Raw genomic sequence first — 20,266 nt, forward strand, 5'->3', positions numbered from 1 at the left:
ATGCTAGCTCCGGAGGGGCTCTGCATGAATCTCAGAGACCTTTGCTTTTTAAGTACTCACTTTTAGTGTGTCACTCTGGGAGCTGCGCCTGGGGACAAACTGATTCCTCATTGGGGCTGTAACATTGCTCAGGGTCAGTGGTCACCAGGCAGGGAATAGAGCCCAGGTGGCGTGGGGAAAGGGGATGGGGGCCGGACGTGGTCAGCGGACTCAGGACTTGACTCACACACTCACACAAAAGAGGCCGGAAAGTGTCCGGAGGAAGCCGGCGCGTCACGGACGACGGATCCGGGACCCTGCCGCGCCCGCCCAGCGGCGCCCGGTCCCGGGTCCACAGCCGCACTCACCCCGCCGCGCTCTCCGCCACCGCCACCACCGCGGCTACCGCCAATGAAACTCCTCCCGCTCCTAGGTGAGTGCTCAGCGCCCCTGGTCGCCGAGGTCGTCCGAGGGGCCAATGCCTTGTAGGGGACGGGAATTTTTAAGAGGTGGAGCTCACATGGCAAGTGGATTTGGCAAAATCTACGAGCAGAATTGACTTAGTACTTCTCAGGATGTTTTTCTCCTTGACCTTTCAACTCTAAAGCTGAATATTCCAACGTCCAGGGAATGCTACCTTTTTATTCCTCTTGAGGAAGTGTCCAGCGTCCCCTTTCACCTTTCTTCTGTTCTGACCTGAAGAAATTTGGGAAATCCAAACCATTAACACCCATGGGAGGCTTCCTGGCATTTTAAGGGGATTGTCGAACCAGGTTTGAGCTTCATTTTGACCATATTGTGCAGAAAGATAGTAAATGACATCTCTGAGGGTGAAATAATTCCGGCTTAGTCAGTATACATAGTTATTTGTCACTAGGATTTAGAACAGAATACTTCAGAATCTCTTGGTACCTGATAAGGACAACTTATGCTAGATGACTGTTTTCAGAACAATGACCTCATGCTTTATAGCTGTTGGTCCTCAAGACTCTTGAGAAGGTCTGGTAAAACAATAAAAAAGGAACCTTCTGTACTTTTCCTTATCTTTTCCTATCAGTCCACAACATATAATTTCCAAATGTATTCCAATAACTCTGATGTATAGTCTTGTTCTTTGCTTTGTTTAATTTTTTTTTTTTTTTTTTTTTTTTGGTCACATTTGTGTGCTGTTCCATTTCTGGAAGATCATTCTTTGACCATAATGTTGAGTTTGTTTTTTTGTTTTTGTTTTGTTTTTAAATTTCCCCTAATGGAAAAAAATAGTGAAATAAATTTTATTATGAATAATTGAATTGAAAACCATTGAAATTGAAAACAATTGAAATTGAAAACAATCCTTAGAACACAGAAAAAAACAGCAATTGCATCTGTTCTCCTAGATAAGATGTCATCTTAAAATAACACAGATTTGAATTTACAAAAACCCAAATACTCAGTTTACCTTCATTTCTACACAGAATTACTCCCAGAGGAGGGAAATTGCTTTACAATCAGGCAGTTCCCTTTCAAAGTATCTCACCTCAGAATGAAGGGTAACACTGAATCAACATGCTATACTGATGTGGGAACACAGTTTTTATTATAAAGTTGAGTTGTTTATTACATTTTAGCTTCGTTGAGATTTACTTGATAAAGGTTGAAATTGAAAAAAAAGAAAGAAAGCCTTCATCTTAAAAGCAAGTTTTACTTAGTTGCTGTTGTGCTGTTACTTAGCTAAGTGCTCTCTTGGGAAAAATTTATAATCCATTTATCTAAATAGAAAGAGAGGAGAATTTATGTTTATTATACTCTAATTCAACAATGGGGAGAGGTGTTTCTTTTACTTTTTGAAAAGGTGTATTTCTGTATTTTATTTAGTGGTTTTTTCCACTTTGTTGAATTGTTCCTATACTCAAAATTGCACCAAGACACCTTGTCTCCCAAATGCAAAATGTGAAATACGCAATGGAATTGAAGCCTGCTATTGCAACATGGGATTTTCAGGAAATGGTGTCACAATTTGTGAAGGTAAACAAGCTTTATTACTTCTTTTGGATTATACTGTAAGATTAAATTCTGATGTGAATGTTTTTCTGTCCTCCAGAAACTAACTTGTTTTGTTACACAGTTTAATTTCATATATTTAAATAATGCTTAAGTAGCTAAACAGTAAGTTTGACTTCACTTGTCAAAATTTATGCTTGTTATTGATTTTAAATGACTTCATGCATGTCTTATTTTTTGATGCAGATATTAAAGATTTCCCTTTAACTCATGCTGGAGATTCAGGTATAGAGGGCATAGTCAATAGCTTTGGGAACAAAAGAGTTCATGAAATTTAGACTATACTGGTATGGATTGCCTTCATATACCTTCTTTACTACTTGATATATGATACCAAGTATATAAGTATTTGTATACCTATATGGTATATGATACCACATATACAGGTACTTGACTGCCTATATTTGGAGATAATATTAAGAGATTCATGGTTTTCTCATGCATACGCTGGGCATAGGAAATGACAAAAGAAAGAGAGAATTTTGAAAAGACATCATCTTTTGAAAAAGTAGATTATAATCATAGAACTTTATGCTACTGTCCAGAGACAGAATGCCAGAAAGCATCCTTGTAGGATGCAGTGTAGCCCATTGATTTGATCAGCAGAACACCATCTGATAATCAAATTTAAATAATTTCGTGTCTGTAGTTGTCACCTTACCCTTAATCCTCCACTCCCTTTAACATACTCAATCTTTTTAAATTCATTTTCAGTAAAATCTAGTTTTAACTGGATCCATAAACCAACATTCTATGCAGAAGAGAGAGAGAGAAAAAAAATATGTACTAGGTCATACAAATTAGTTTTAAAATATAATTAAATAGCAAGTTCAAATTAAAGCTGTGTGGTGTTATGCATCTAAATGTATTTAAGATAACATGAACTTTTTCTAATTAGGCCAGGATATTGTATATTGTTAATATTGCATATGTTTGCTTACAACATAAACAAGTTGTATCTTGTGATTGAATTATATAGACTTTTTAAAAAGATTAAATATGCAGTGTTTAGTAAGACCAAACCTCATCATAATTAGGTTGAATGTTTAAAAAGTGTACAGCAAAGCTACAGTTCGCTTAATGGTGCATTAAATCAGGCGTTTCTGCTTGTGTACACAGCCAGAATTTGTAATATACTATTTTACAAGAATTACAAAATCCTTTTCATAAGTAATCTTAGAAATTTATTGTGTATTTAATTGAATGACATTATAGCAAGTGGAAAGTTGAGTGACCTTCAAAATACTGCATCTCACAAATTAGTGTGCTTTTCCACTAATCATTACAAATTGTACCATAGTACTTCATAACCAGAGTTGCCTTTTTGTTTAGATACTTTTCAATTGTCATGCTTACCATAAGTAACGTCAAAATTTTTCACAATTTGGACCTTTAGCAACCAACCAGCTTATAATCATGTCTTTAATGATTTCTTTTAAAAACGCATCTTCCATTATCCAATGCAGTTGTTTTTCCCCCGCTGCCTAAGTCAATAACTAGCTAATGAACAGAAAATATTTTCCCTTAGAGAGAAAATTCTTTAAGACCTTTTGGCCTGCAATTTCTTTTCACACAGAACATAATTTGTAATGGGAATTTATTTCCTCCTTAGGTTCATGTTAAACTTAAAGTCCCTTTCTGTTTTAAAAAAAACTCCATATACACTTGTTTTGATATTTATTATCTGAGATTTGTAGTGTCTTCTTAAAACTGTTCAAACAGTGGTTTTCATCTTTTTCACCTTTTATTAATTCACTGACAGGTTTTTAACCTTTTTTTAGTCAGGATAGTTAATATGCCTTTTAGGATTAAAACACTGCATTCCCAACTGCTGAATAGTCTAGGTTATATTTTGAGTTTTAAGATTCTTGTTGGCATTTTTGTCTCTAAAGAGATTCCTCACCTTTCCTATCTTTCTCTAAGATTGGTATTAGGTCAAGATGAAATGACTGGACAGGAGATTAGCTACAGAGGATGCCTACTTCTTGATGAATAGAATTTGTTTTCTTTTATCTGTCTTCAATATCGCCGTTATCATAAAATTTGTCTCTCTCAGAGGTACCAAAGACATGTTATAGTAACAACCCAACCTTACCAAACATGTTAAAAGAGCAAATTTTGAAGAAGTAATTTATAATTTGTTTTGCATGGTCCTGAAGAAATAAGCTTTAATTGTAGTGAATTTATTTAATTTAATCATTTTTTAATTCAACAGATGTTTATTAAGCACTTTGATCATTATCATAATCACATCAATATTAGAATAACTAATATCTACTCTGTGCTGAGTCCAAAAAATTAATTAACAGAGGCCTTACAGTCAGACGTACTGATTAGGAGTACAGGCTGTGGAATCAAACAGACTTGGATTCAAATATTGGCTCTACCACTTGTTTGGTTGGTTGACCCTTCCTACTTCATTTTTATTCTACCTAACAGAGTCATTTCCTAATACACATAATTTATCATGTAACTCAGCTACTTAATACCTGCCAGGGACTCTTCCTTGTCAACAGGATAAAGTCTAGGCCCTTAACGTTCTTACTTAATTCCCATTGCCTTCTCAACAAATATGCCCTCTGATATATGTCTGTCATGAAATTCTTGGAACTCCTTTAAAAATATCATACATGTTCAACTTCTAGGTTTTGGCTGATGAGTAAAGGGAATAATTAACGGCCAAAATGATTTTTCAAAAAGTTGTATGCTTATAAAGTAATATATGGGGAACATTTTTTCATGAGTAGCATGGAGTAAAGACAATTTGAAAACTTTTGAGATGTTTTGAGCAATAGCAAGCTGACTGTAATAAATGTATTGACTTTCCAGTTGTTACTTCTCATTTGGATGTGTATGTTCCATTATTTGTTTAAATATAAATGAATTATTTTCATGCGTTCATCTTATGAACATTATAAGTGGAATTATCATTAAGTGGAATTCTTCAGAATTTCACTTCCAAAGGAAATTGCTAATGTCTCTAACCCTAAAATAACAAAAATAAACCTAATATGTTAATGTTACTGAAACAAATCTGAGAGGTAAACCAGCTTGTTTAGATAACATATTTATAATGCAATTATTAATGCAAACATTTTAAAATAACCATTACAAAGCAGAAAAACAATAATCAAAAGATATCAATGCATTTTGAAGAAGAGATCAAGCATTTTCCTCTATGATAAAATATCATAATTACCTTGAAAAAATGAGAAAAAGGCAAAACCATTTACTTATTTTAGCAATTACAATATTCATTGTATCCCCTTCATACTAGACATTTTCACAAAATGGTACCTCTAAGCAATTAGCATAACAACAGTATAATTTGCTTACCTAAAAAAATTGTCTATCAGCTTATTTTTATCATATCCTAGTGAATTAAATAGTCTGCTCACCAAAGTTAATCTATTCACTGAGATAGTGTGTTACACAAATAAGCAAAGTTGAAGTTCACAAATTGCTTTAAAATTGTATAAATATGGATCTTATATGAAAGTACATACCCAGAATATAGAGTTTATCAAAACTATCTGCTTCAGGTCCCTCTGGAGAAGCTATTTTTTGCAGTAGCTTCTAAATATTTTCTTTCTTTCTTTTTTTTTTTTTTTTTTTTTTTTTTGTCTTAGGCATTTTAAAAACATTTGCTTTCAGTTTTCATCAGACATTATCAGCTCTCTGGTAGTTCATCTGAAACTTTTCTTGTCCTTTCATTTTTAAGTATTGAAATTTAGGAGTAGTCAATTCAGTTGAGTAGTACCTGGACCAGCATTCATAATCCCTCCCTCCCTCTCCCTTCCTCCCTCCCTCCCTTCCTTCTTTCTTTCCTTCCTTCCTTCCTTCCTTCCTTCCTTCCTTCCTTCCTTCCTTCCTTCCTTCCTTCCATCTTCCTTCCTCCTTCCCTTCCTTCCTTCTTTCCTTCTTTCCTTCCTTCCATCTTCCTTCCTCCTTCCCTTCCTTGCTTCTTTTCCTTCTTTCTCTCTTTCTTGTTTTTTAAATTACAATCCTCAAAAGGAGGTGGTTCCTGATTTTCAAATAATATTTAAGGACTATTTCAAAATTTGCAAGTATATACCTCAATAATATTATATGTATGTTTTGCTTCATGTACAAGATATGTTACTGAAAATCTAAGGGAATTTTTATGTATCTCAGAGGAACTTCTTAAATGAATACTACAGCAAACTTGAAAAAATATAAACTCAGATGCGCTACTGGAGAGTCATGTATCAAATTTGTTTAAAGAGAGGTTTATATTTCCTTGGGGTTTCTGTATTAAATGGGAAATGTAACCTCTTTAAGAAATTATAGTCTAAATTAACCCAGGGTTTACCTTCCAGGATCATGATTTCTGTAAACTTCATCCAAGTAAATAAAATATCTTGCCAATTTCAGAAATTATTTTCTTTGTATTGCAAATATGACCTCTTTTCTCTCTTCACAAGAAAGGTTCTACAGTAGAGATACCTACCACTATAATTAGTTGGAACTTCCACAGAAATATCCACTCAACAATACTACACATTCCATCAATATATAGAAAGAGGAAAATAAACCAATAATACCATTATAAAAACTTCCTTTAGGTTAATATTTGCTTTGTAAAGAGAAGGAAAGGGGCTTGTGTGATCTGAGTTTTGCTGATCAGTTCCACAGTTTTAAAACCAAAGACTTCGCTGATCCGGTTTATTAAGGTCAGTTTAACAGACTAAGTTTTAGGAATCATTTCTCTAAATCATCTTGCTTCATGTTTATCTCACAGGATAATTACCAAGAATGAATCAGATACAGCTAAGAAATTTCTTGAAATCTTAAAGTAGGATTTAATATGAATATATGATTTTGGATTTTCCCAAGTAACCGATAATGAAACCTAATTAAAATTTTTCTTCAAGTGGAAGCCTCATTTATTTTTAATAAGTATTATCTAGATGGATTCATTGAATATTTAGAACCAGAAAAGTAATATCAAGTAACTAATAGGATGAAGAATGAAACTGAAATAATAAAAATGAACACACAGCTTCTGGGTTCTAATTTTAAGAATAAAAGTTATGCAACATTTTTTACTAAATCGATCTTAAATAAGACTTTGCACAATATATTTTCTACTTATGCACAGAAAAATACCTTCTGGGTTGACATTATTTGAATGTTGATTTTTTTTTTCCAAATTAAGAATCCCATTTTCTGTTTACACTTAAGGTTCTGCCATCAGTTTATAAAGTTGATGATAGGTAGAAAGATAGATACAACTATAGATGTGCATCATATAATATGTATTAGTGATAAGGAATCAATGACAATAAAAATTGAATATGCTTTTCCTAGAGCTTGTGTTCATTTTACATGCAAAGTGAACGCAGTGGCTGTACCATCTTATATTTCCTGTTCTGCCATATATTTTGAAGCTGCTATGAATGTAAAACTAGATAAAAATTGTATTCTAAATGTGGATTATCATACATTTTAACTCCTGTTGCTTTTTCCATGAAAATTCTGGTAGAAGGGTGACCAAAGAAATAGTAGAGATAGCACTTCCAATGCTCCCCCTAAAATCACTGAGTCCAAATTTTCCACTGTGTTTATTATAGTTCTAGTCTTTTGTCAATATTTTAAGGTTGCAAACCTTATTTTCCAAAATTGATTACAGTTCTGTTATTCTGGAAATGTCAGCTGTCTATAGTCCCAATTTTTAGGGCACCAGCACACTTCTTAGTAAACTCCTAGTTATTTTAAAAGTAGATTATCCAGTCTTGCACTCACCTGTGTTCCCCTTATTTCTCTTCTTCCTTATTTACTCTCTTTAATTATTAAGTAAGTTTCAGGTTTGCAGCTTAATAAAAAAATTATATATTGATGTTGATTTTAGTGACTTCTGTGAGCTAGACACTATTCTAAGCACTTCACATGAATTTTTAAATTTAATTCTCACAATACTTCTCTGAAGCAAGGGCTGGTATTATCCCCAATTTATAGATTAAAGTAATTTGCCAGAGAAAGTATACACAAACAATTGCCTCATATAATCCTCAAACTACTCTGTGATGTAGGTCTGCAAATAAAGAAAGTGAATCTCATTGAGATAAAATGAATTATTTTGGTTCTACCCCACCCCCATCAGCCTTTTTCCTGCTGCATTATCAAAACAATCATATATATATGAAGATATTTTAAGAATCTGGCTGGGTGCGGTGGCTCACGCCTGTAATCCCAGCACTTAGTGAGGCCGAGGCAGGTGAATCCCCAGGTCAAGCGATAGCAACCATCCTGGCAACATGGTGAAACCCTGTCTCTATTAAAAATACAAAAATTAGCTGGACATGGTGACACATGCCTGTAGTCCCAGCTACTCAGGAGGCTGAGGCAGGAGAATTGCTTGAACCTGGGAGGAGGAGGTTGCAGTGAGCCGAGATTGTGCCACTGCACTCCACCCTGATGAGAGAGCAAGACTCTATCTCAGAAAACGAAAAAAAAAAAAAAAAAAAAAAAACAGAATCAGTGCAAGTTTTAATATCTTGATAAAATGCATAGGTCAGGCACAAGAGTTTAACTCCTGTTCATCAACTTCCACCAAGACAAGTGAATTTTTTTTAAAAAAAAGCAATGAAATCAGAGAGGGAGTCCATAAGAAGTCCACAAATTACAGTGAAATTCTCAAAGCAGTGTCTAATGCCACAAAAGGGGGCACTTCAGTGCATATAAAGAACCCTGCAGCAAAGAGGCCAGCTTTTCCCTGTTGTGGGTATCCTGTCCTCTTCCCAGAAGTGGAGAGAAATCTAGGTGATTGCTTGAGACATTTCCAAAGATTACAGAGATCGGGCATTCTATTCCTCATTGTTTGTCTCCAGATAAACAAGAAAATACTCTAAAAGAAAACTTGATTATCTGCCTGGAAGCAACTCTGGAGAGTGAAAATTGATGCCTCCTTTCTGCCTTCTCCTTACTGATGTTACCTAGAATAATGCCTCAAAATTACTCTACCCATCTGCGTATACAGAGAACTCTGCAATCTCTTTTACTCCGGAGATAGTAATGGTTAGCTGGCAAAATCTGGAGCAAGTTACCTGTGATAATCAACATTGTTTTCTAATTATAAATATGAGGGTCAGTTAAAGATAGTCCAGTCTTTAAAGAAAAGTGAACAATATAAACACGTAGATGAATAAATAGAAAAATTTGCCTGAAAAGCCATACTTTTAGGTTGAAGAAAACACTCTGATTTATATGCTCAAAGACATTCTGGAAAATTTTGCATCCAAACAATTACAAACATTTAGAAGAGGCTTCTATGTACAAAAGAAGTATCACACCACAAAAAAAAAATATTGCTTTGGTGTAACCTCAAACCTTTGCGTTGCTCAACCTCTTCCAAACGCTTTCTCTAATTCTGCTTCTTTCATAGGAAGAGGTATCAAGATACAAAGCTGCTAAAATTGTCAGTAATGCATGCCAGTGCCCAAAAACCACCAAAAGATTGCGATTAAAGTTTCTCATTCCTGGGTTTTCTGTCTTGCAAGGGTGGTTGCCAGATAGAACAGGGAAGCTGCAAATACTCAATTTATTTATGTCTCTATGGAAGATACACCAGGACAGCATTAGTCAAGATATACTTGAGCATATCATCTCAGTACCATTCCCCTTTTTATATCTCAACTTCACTCCTTTTAATCTTTTTTGTTAATCTAGGTCCAGACCTTTTTCATATTCTTCCTGTGCTTTATCTCAAAGGTTAAACAAGGCGATCATCCGTGTGTTTTCTGACCCTAACTGCATGGTTTGCCTGTGATTTTTATATTGAAATGTCATTAATGCAGTAATGGAGTCTATATCTGGTAATCATTGTTGCAGAACCTCTGCTTCATTTGATTGAACTCAAACTCTTTCTGTGACTCACTTGTAACTTTTGTTGTTGCAATAGTGTAATCATGTCTTCCCTGTGTTGTGTGTTTACCCCAAATGATTTCCTGAATTCATTGGCTAACTTCATTGCTCCTGCCAAACAAACCTGAAGTATTTTTCACCTCTTATAAAATATATTTATCTTCTGATAACTGATGAAATAATGTACACCAATAGGGCTGAAAAAAACATCCCAAAATTGTAGTACTAAAAAGCGAAGATGGAATATAAGGGAACAAAATGAAAAATAAGAGAACAAAACTGAGAAACAAAGGACCAACCATGGAAGGTCTAATATTCATCTAACAGTAGTCTTATCGAAGAAGGGTTCAGGCAAAATTTAGCAGAGGATAAAAGACATAAATTAATTTCCCAAAACTTAATAAAGTCATGAGCCTTCAATTAAAAGAAACCACAGATGACCACTTATCTTCTAGGGAATGTGCCTGTGCCTTCACTTCTCAGTTTATATTTAAGGAATATCTATTGATATCCTGTTATAAAAGAAGAGTATAGTTTACTTTACAACCTGTCACTTTTATTTATACATGCACGTTGTTTATAATCTTTATGTCCTTAAGTAGTAACAGAATATATTGGCTGACTTAACATTAGGCAACTCCATTTCTAGAGCCTAGGTTAAAAACCTGCACAAATTGTGAGAAGAGAGAAAGTACTTTTCAAAAGGACATTTGGGTGACTGTTGTCAGGAGGATGAACAGATGCCATGCAGCCAGAAAGGCAAGTGACGATTGCAAGAAAGTTTCTGTCATTCCTTTCAGTTCCCATTTCTACATCCATCTACTTTCATTTAACTACTACTTTATCTTTTTGCTGAGACAAATTCTAGTCTAAAAAGGGACATTTATTAGAAATCTTGTGTTATATCATGTTAATAATAAAATAATTTCTAGATTAATCTCTTATCCTCCAAGTTCTAATTATTGGACTCCTCTTTTGTATCTTACACTCCAACAACTAAAACCCATCCTTATAAGTTGAAACCCTCTTGGTATCCTATGCTCCTGTAACTAGATTCTCTAATAATAAATTTTAATGTTTCTGTGCTAAAGTCTCCAAATTTGTTAGGTATATTTTATCTCTGTTCTACTAAGATTCTCATCGTAAGTCACAAAGAGCATCCAAGCCTCAGTTTCCCTAAAATGCACAGATTGGATTAATATATTTATTAACGTCCCTGCAAGGTTTAAAGTTATTTGATTCTACTATTGTAATACATTTATTTGAACTGTAGCCAATTTTCAGTTCAACCAGTTCTTGAGTACATAGCCTTGATCTTGGACTCAATTTGAAACATGAAAATGAAACAGATACGGATTTTGCTCTCTCGCCTGTAAGCTCAGTGCCCTTTCCACTTTATTGCACAGTTCTGTTAAACTCTGATCTCTGGAGCTGGCATGACCAATGCAGGAGATGCTCTATCTACTCTTTGTACTCCTCTCGTCTCCACTCATGACCTGACACAACATGATACTCTTTGCTGGTGAGCCACTATGTGACCTGAAAGTTCTTCTCCAATATTACCAGGCTGGTGCTACAAATCAGTAGAAGTTGGCATATAAATGAAGCATTTTTTCCATATTTTCTTTGTTGGTTTCCTCCTTCAGAAGGAATTTCTGGATCAATTTTCTGAGACCCCTCCTGCATTACAGTGCTGAAAAGTAAGACATTAAATATCATATGATCAGTGAGAGAAGTACCATATTAGAGTCACTTGAACCATTAAAAGCAAGTGGAAGTCTGTTACATCCATGATTTTCATATTTGCTCTCCTATTGGAAAGGTTTAGTCACTGTGATGTGTGACTGAGAGTACTCCTTTGAGTAAGATGGTGCACAAATCCATTTAAGGGACAGGAGGTTTGTAATTCATGTGATTTTATCATTGCCATGTAACTAACAACTAAAACAAAATAGTACATAGTGGGACTGATTTTTGTGTTGCAGTTCCAAAAGATCTTTGCTTAACGAGTGTTTACGTGCAGGAATGGTAAAAGTAGACTGGATCCGAGAGGCAGTCGTCTCAGCTAGGAAGTAAATCCAAAAGCCACATCTATTCATTCTGAGGGTAATATACATTGCCAGACATCAAAATAATTTTGCACTAGGCTCAACTAATGAGACAGGATGATCAAGTGTATGTGTGCTCAGAGGACAAATTAGATCCTTTCAATACTGGGACTTATAAACCTGGTTTCTGTCCAAGACCGGATTCACATGCCACTTTCTTTGCAAGGCTTTAAAAAAATTTTATCTGTGATTAATTGTTTGTTTGTAATCACGCTCTCTAAAGTAATTAATCCTAGTAATGAATAAATAATTTCATTTTATTTTTAAATTGATGATGGAGTCCGTCTGCTTTTCATTAGTGACTGGGAAATCCCATCAATGACTACACTTTGAGGAGAATGGCTGGTTCTTATTTTTTATTGTAACCTTGGAAGCTACAAAAATCCAGTCTATAAAATGCTACAATTCTGGTTTGTTGATGCCCCGCTTTTATTGTTCTTTACCTATGCTGAATGTATTGAAAGACCGTGAATGGTATTTCTGTTTGCAAGAATCAAGCACTTAGATGTGATTGAACATCACATATTGTATAAGGTTGAAATGGGATTACTTTAGATGTAATCCCATCTCAAATATTTTGCTGTAAATACAGAGTATCCATCATAGCCAAATGAAGAATTTGCATAAATGATCAAACTCAGTATCATAAACTTTACATTGGTTTGCTCTGTAATATCTTTGTTTTCCTACTTCATTTTAAGGGATGAACTATGAAAGTCTGAATTTTCATTGAGTTATTTATTGCTTTTGTGAACATTTTCGTGAATAAGAAAGTAACATTTCCTAAGACAGAGTTAACTGAAATATTGGCCTTAATAACTTGTAATGGTCTGTTTTTGAGGCAGCCTTCAGAGTCCCAAGAATTACTTTGTTACTTTCTTTTGGATCTTATGTACCAAGTATGATTTTTTCACAAAAATTCTGGGAAGTGTACAATCACTGGCACTTAAAAAAATGAAATTTTTGGCCAGGTGTGGTGTCTCATGCCTGTAATCCCAGCACTTTGGGACGTCGAGGCGGACGTATCACGAGGTCAGGAGATCAAGAACATTCTGGGTAACAGGGTGAAACCCCGTCTCTACTAAAAAAATACAAAAAAAAAAAAACTAGCCGGGCGAGGTGGCGGGCGCCTGTAGTCCCAGCTACTCAGGAGGCTGAGGCAGGAGAGTGGTGTGAACCCGGAAGGCAGAGCTTGCAGTGAGCTGAGATCCGGCCACTTCACTCCAGCCTGGGCGACAGAGCGAGACTCCGTCTCAAAAAAAAAAAAAAGAAAAGAAAAAGGAATTTTTGCTTAGAATCATATTAGTACTTATTTTTAATTACAAAAATAGTTTTTCTCCTTTTACTCCATGTGTTATTCATAATACTTGTCTCACATTTATCACTCACTTCCAATGAACCAAACTTCATAAATACAACTTTATATAGAGCTAAATGTATTCTTCAGTAAACTATTTAAGATAAGGTTTTATAGGTTTAATCATTTTTTACATTATTATGTGCAAAGTGAAATACTTTATGCTGTTACAATTTCATATTTTAAAAAACTTTATTTTGTTTATTATCATGCCCTAAATTTGATTAAAATGGAATGCACGATCACATAAACAAACTGGGAAGAAATAAAGTATTCTTGCTCCCTACAACTTTAAGTCATTTTATGAGAATTTGTGTACTCCCAATATATGAAGATTATAAATAAAATATTATGTACATCCTCGAAAAATGCTTGGTTTAAATTTAAAAAAAAAAAGCGTATTTTAAACCTCATTGTTACTTTCTTCCTCTAGAAAATATTACTTTTCCACTGTTTGTCAGTGTTACAATCAACTAAAAATTACATGTTTAGGAGAGTGTAGAAAAAATAATTTAAGAAACTCTAAATGTATTATCCAGGATAATTTTCTACTTCCTTTCTGCCCAAGATATAACTTAATATCCTCTGTTTTATCAACCATCAAACATCAATTGGTCTGAAGTGACATAGATTTGTATAGTTTGTTAGTCAGCTGTATGACAGAACACCACTGTACAGTATGTATTATACAGGTTTTGTATAAATGTATCAATCATTTGAATTGATAAAAAATGGAACAAATCAAACTCGTCAGGCATAAAAACGGTGATTTTTCTGAATATTAAAACATTGAGGCAAGATTATTGAAATATTCTTGTATCCTTAGCTATTGGGTCCATTGCCATTGAGCATAGATGAAAAGCACCAACCTTAAATTATTGTCCTTTTATGTGTAGTTGTGAGTAGGATAAGAACAAGAGTATTAGGAGGAAAAAAAGTTTTCAGGCAGTTGGAATATAGGGAACAAACTCTAACATCTGAGTCTAATAGACAGTATTTTATATTCAAGTAAAAGACTTTTCATTAAAAATGTGATTGTGTTGATTGTCATTGGTCAGACAAGCTCAATTCCTGAAAAGTCCCTTGGCATGGGATTTACTGCAAGGTAATGCTATTTTCCATATCAACATGATTTTTCTGCAATCTTATGTTCAGATACATAGTTTATATTACCAAGAAATCCAGATTAGTGTACAGTTTCATAGATTCTCCTTATAATTGCTTAAAATCTTCCTAATAAATTGCTGAAAGACAGAATGTTAAAACTATTCAAACTCTGTACTTATTTTAAGGAGGAAATTAACACTTTGGTCCTTTATTTGCCATGAAAAGAGATAACAACTTTCTCTAGGAAGATTAGAATCTAACCAAACATTGTAGTCTAAATATAGCATACAAAGTCTTGTGCCATTTGTAAAAATGCTATCAGGGAGAAAACCTAGTAACTGACTTTCTGCACTATATTTTTTAGGTACACAGATTTAATTTAGAGATTATGGTTTGAGAATAAAATTTACTGTATGAGTGTTTTTGGCTGATAAGAAATTGATTTTGTGACCTTGGTACACATTAATTGAAATATCTGGCAATGTGTCTTGACTAGGTTAAAGGAACCATACATACTTGGAACCATATTATTCCTTCACACTGTACTAGCGAGTTAATCCCTTTTTGCCATTAGAAGGATGTAAACTGCTTTTTGCTACTATGGGAGCAGAAATAATCTCCTCCTATTGAATAATAAGTAGGTTTTGTGTAATTAACATTATACTTAGTTGGTTGACTATATTGAAGGTGAAGTCTTTTATTTAGGAGTTATATTACTCACATATTAAATGTAGTATATTTTCACATATTTCAAAGGTTATATTTATTAAATCATAAATATGAAAATATGTGCTGATGAGCATATTGAGACTTAAAGGTTGTTATTTCAGTTATTCACCAAATTTTAGAATGTAATTTTAAATAGTTAAAATACCATGAAAGTACTAAATTGTCAGCATTCTCCATACCTTAAGTGCTAGCTTATTTAACCGATATTGACTCTAATTGTATTTACACAGGAGAAATGAATTGCAGAAGAGAATTAAAACAAATTGTGAAATTTGTAAATTCTGCACAAAGAACCTCAAAATATGTACTTCCCATGAGGTTTTTGGGACTTGATTAACCAGACTAGTTATCTATACAGTAATTATCCAGACACATGCATTGCACACCTTCACTTATTTCTCTTTTGTGTATATAACTTCAGAACCAAATTGTAGGTCATGCTTATCTAGCACTTTGTGCTTTTGGCTCTCTGAAGGACAAGAACACATCGTAAGTCTTAAAGAATTTAGTATGAAAAATGTAATTGAAGTTGTATTTAACATTTACAACTAGCATGGGGAAGGAATGTGCTGCTGTCTTTTATGCATTTTTGGTAATTATAGTTGACATGTACAGGCAACTAAATCAGTTTTCATGAGACTGAACAGAAGCTGAGGTGTTTTTAACACTTGCTTGAGGCCGGGCGCGGTGGCTCAAGCCTGTAATCCCAGCACTTTGGGAGGCCGAGAGGGGCGGATCACGAGGTCAGGAGATCGAGACCATACTGGCTAACATAGTGAAACCCCGTCTCTACTAAAAAATACAAAAAACTAGCCGGGCGAGGTGGCGGGCGCCTGTAGTCCCAGCTACTCGGGAGGCTGAGGCAGGAGAATGGCGTAAACCCGGGAGGCGGAGCTTGCAGTGAGCTGAGATCCGGGAGGCGGAGCTTGCAGTGAGCTGAGATCCAGCCACTGCACTCCAGCCTGGGCGACAGAGCGAGACTCCGTGTCAAAAAAAAAAAAAAAAAAACACTTGCTTGATAGTTTTGCCTTTGTGGCAAAGTATTGATATTTTGAAATAAGAGAGTTGTATATCCTTTGTGTCAAAAAGGTTCTCATGCCAGATTTCCTGGTGCCATATGGAGGATAAGTTCTGAAGATTTTTTCTGGACCTTTATAAACACAGAAACCTATTGAGAATATTTTTAAAAAGTACAACAAATCTCAGTTGTATATGCAATGCAGAAAGGCAAGCAGATGCTTGATTATAGTGTTATGCTTCTTCAACTAATGTTATGTCCGCTGCAGCAGTTTCCAGTGGAATACCATGAGGAGAAGAATGGTCTTTTAAATGTGTTTTCGTCTTTGAATTTCAACTTATTTGTAGACAAATATATTTTTAAAATTTCAGTAGAAGCATTAATTGTTGTTTTATAGTCAACAATCCCTTTATACTTCTCCTTTGAAAAAATCAAATGGTTGCTTTGAGAATAAATAAGTGTAGTGTTAATCTGAATTTAAGCAAGTCTTTAGATTGTAATCCATAGTAAAAATTGCATTATTGTGTTAAGAAAGTAAAACCCAAGTCTTATAAATTATTGGTGATACCTTTTTAATAGAAGATTCCAGTGATTCCTAAATTGTGAACCAGGGACTTGTTACTATAACGCCTTAATAATTCCATATCAATTTCTTAACTAATGAAAAAAATTTCTTCTAACAGTGTTTAAAATTAAATAGAAATATGACACACTTAGAGAATACAATTGAAAATAAAATTCGGAAGTATGACAAGTGCTCAAAATTAGATATCAAGTACAGATAATAAACATAGAAGGAAAAAATGGCTTGTTCATTTCAAAAGAGTTTTGAGGATGTAGCCCTATGATGGAGATACACTGAGATAAAAAGGATCCTCAGCTTTTTTGATTCAGAAATGAAATATTGATGATCTCAATCAAGATTAATCAAAACCTGATGAAAATATCCTGATCATCCATGGAAAGTAGAATGACAGCTTACTGTGGGAGTCAGGACCTTGGAGGAAGCAGACCTTCTAAAGAAGGCATTCCTGCAATTGAATCCTGGACCTGGCATATACCAGTTTCTACATCTGTGGATTGTAAATAGTTTCATCAACAACAAAATCATTTTTGAAGACTAAAGACGAAAATACAATTAAAGCACTTAGTTATAACCCAGCCACATAGAAAGGCTTCAATAAGTCATAACTGTTACAATGTAAATCTGTCAATCACTTTGTGACAAAATTGTGTTTGATGGGATCAATCTCTTTCTACTTGCCCAAACCATTCAAGACACCTGATTAAGATCATCTAGGCTGCAAGATTCTGATGCTAGTGTTGCACAGATAACAAGATGCTCTTCTGCTTTTCCCAAACTCCACAAACTACAACACAAAACGGGCCCTTCGGTACATACCTAGAAGAAGAACATGTTACTCCCCATTTTTTTTTTACCAGTTTACTAGTCTTTAACTTGTATTTTTAGCTCACTGTGTCCAAAGGGAAAAAGAACAAAACAAAACTTTATTTAATTCTTACAGTAAGACAGTATAAGCTTTCTTTAAAGTGTAAGTTTCTTTAATTTCCTTTGTACCAATCACCTGGTCAGTATGGTGGATGACTGTATTTAAAGTAGAAGCATGTTTACAAAGATTATCTGGGAACTAACTTTTCCTAAATAGTATGTATTTCAATACATTCAATTATCTAAAAAAGATGGTTAGCATTGAAAGCATGCTATGATATAAAGTACAATAAGAAATATATTTTAAAAGTGTAAATTCTTGAAATAGTTTACTGTGAATATTTATCAAAATGTGATACTTTTCATTGCTTGAAAATAATGAAATTTACACAGAAATTGAACAAGTGTCTATATTATAAATTTCTAAATATTTTGTTTGGCTTAGCAGATCTTTTACTGAAATTAGTTGTTTAAAATATATGAAATAAATTATAGATGACAAAGTTTTACTATATATGAAGTACATTTTAATTATTATTATGAAATTTGTAAAAACTTGTAAAAAGACTTGCAGAATACTTTGACACAAAGCTCATGAGAGTAGAGAAGTATATATGTATTTTTAATTCTGGGAAAATGGAAGAAAAAATCATTTTGCAGGGTGGAAGGATTGAATAATTAGCACAACTTTGTTTGTTTTAAAGATGAATTTGGTGTCTCACCTCTCAAGTGGTTCATGTAATCTCCAGGTAGATTCTTAAACTTTGAGAAATCATAGATCTGTAGACTCACCTTGTGAGACATCATTTAGGATTTTCAATGCCTGGGAGAAGTGATGTGTGTTCATTGGCAGGAACTGGTTGAGAGGGATGATTGGAATTACTCTGTGGGGTTCTGCTTTTCCATGGCTGTTGAGGCATTCATCAGTGTAATATTTTATCTTGAACAAAGATAGATTTGAATGAAAATGTGTCAAGACACCTTCATTGAGTTCAGCAACATTTCTGAGTTACAGTTTAATTTATGTTATCTCTAGATGATCTAATATTTGCTCATTGCACTTGAACCCTCTGTAGTTTTTGGAAACCTTTCCAATAAATGAAAAGTAGAGAGCTAAATATGAATTCTGTAAAGGAATCCTTTTGCCACTAAATCTCAACTTTATGTTTTCAGAAATCAGAATAGCTGTCTTAACTCTTGGTCTGGCTCTCCTAATTCTAAATTTATTCCTATTTTTTTCAATCTGTCATTTCAAATTAATTGTCAAAAAGCTGATCATCAATTTAAGTTTTCTAAAGTGCCCTGAAATAGTGTTTAAACTCTTGGTATAATAACATTTGTTTTTCATTACTTTCATTTTGTAATTTGTCAAAGAAACAGTAGGTTATATCTTACTTTTCTTTTAAGTATGTCATTTTAAATTCTAGTACATTTTGCAACTTTCCTACTAGTTGGTCAATATTCCTAAATTACGAAACAAAAAAAATGCAGTGGCTATTTTAAATAATTGAAATAATAATGTGATAAATATTACCTTACTATAAATCTAAAAATCATGGTATGATTAGTATGTGTTTAAAAAAAAAAAAAAGACAATAGAGCAGTAAGATTGAATCAGATTGAATGTTCCTTTGGATAATTTCCCTTTCACTAATTTATGTCTCATATTATTTCTAAGGCTTCAGCGGTAAGGACAAAAGAGCAAATAAATGTGGCCTGTCTTGGAAAATGATGAGTTATGCAATATTGAAAAGGAAAATATAGCAGCTAAGAAACTCTCCACATGAATTAATCAAGAATATTTGCCAGTGCCTAGAGTAGAATGCTGTATAGTAAGGGTCCAACCTAACTATTAGTGTTCCAATAACACACTTTGTTCTTCTACCAGCTAGATAACCATCATGGTATCCCTTATCAGCACTGACTAGACATTGCCTTAAAATTTTTCTCAGTACAGTAGATTGAGTAATAACTTCCAAATTTTTAGACTTGTGTTGGGAATCAATCTTATTTTAATTAATGGTGGTAATCTTTTTATCCTGATTCGTGAAAATTATTTACACTGTAATCCAATGTATATGCATTTATTTTATATTTACCCCACTCTACATTATGAAACACCCCAAACCAGAAATGTATAAGATATAAATAAATGAAGAAGCATTACCATTTTTACCTATATGCCAATGGATGGCTTTGCACACACTTTGGGGTGCATCTCCCCATTGTAATTGGACAAAACTGTTATTGTTGAGTCATTCATTAACAAGTATATCACAATGACCTGTCATTTATATACTATGTAGCTGTCTTAAATCATATGTGGAAATTATAATTATTATGCTTGCAATTAGATAGTGATTTAGATATTGAGATTTGCAGGTACTTTTAACTAATATTCTTGGTAAAACATTTATCTGAGACTGAAGATTTACTACTTAAAATATCATTGGCATCTCCTTCCAAACTATCCTGTTTAAATGATACCATCATGTCATGATTTATCTACTTTGTTTTATGACACGCCTTGTTAGTTTCATGGCATACATGCTTTCCAAGCATCTTATTGCTACAGAACACCTCCCGTGTGG

The 20,266-nt window shown here is 34.0% G+C and overlaps 1 protein-coding gene across 1 annotated transcript in view; it reads left to right on the plus strand.

Annotated features, from left to right (window-relative positions):
- The first annotated feature begins 242 nt into the window (after window positions 1–242).
- Window positions 243–20,266, plus strand: part of ADGRL4 (adhesion G protein-coupled receptor L4) — a 116,109-nt gene continuing 96,085 nt past the window's right edge. Inside the window, exons 1-2 of the mRNA XM_023208863.2 lie at window positions 243–412; window positions 1,837–1,986. Coding sequence (XP_023064631.1) covers window positions 391–412; window positions 1,837–1,986 — 172 coding nt within the window. The 5' untranslated portion in view covers window positions 243–390. The remainder of the gene's footprint in view (window positions 413–1,836; window positions 1,987–20,266) is intronic.

Source organism: Piliocolobus tephrosceles, chromosome 1 (assembly GCF_002776525.5).
Source record: "Piliocolobus tephrosceles isolate RC106 chromosome 1, ASM277652v3, whole genome shotgun sequence".
Classification (NCBI taxonomy): Eukaryota; Metazoa; Chordata; class Mammalia; order Primates; family Cercopithecidae; genus Piliocolobus; species Piliocolobus tephrosceles.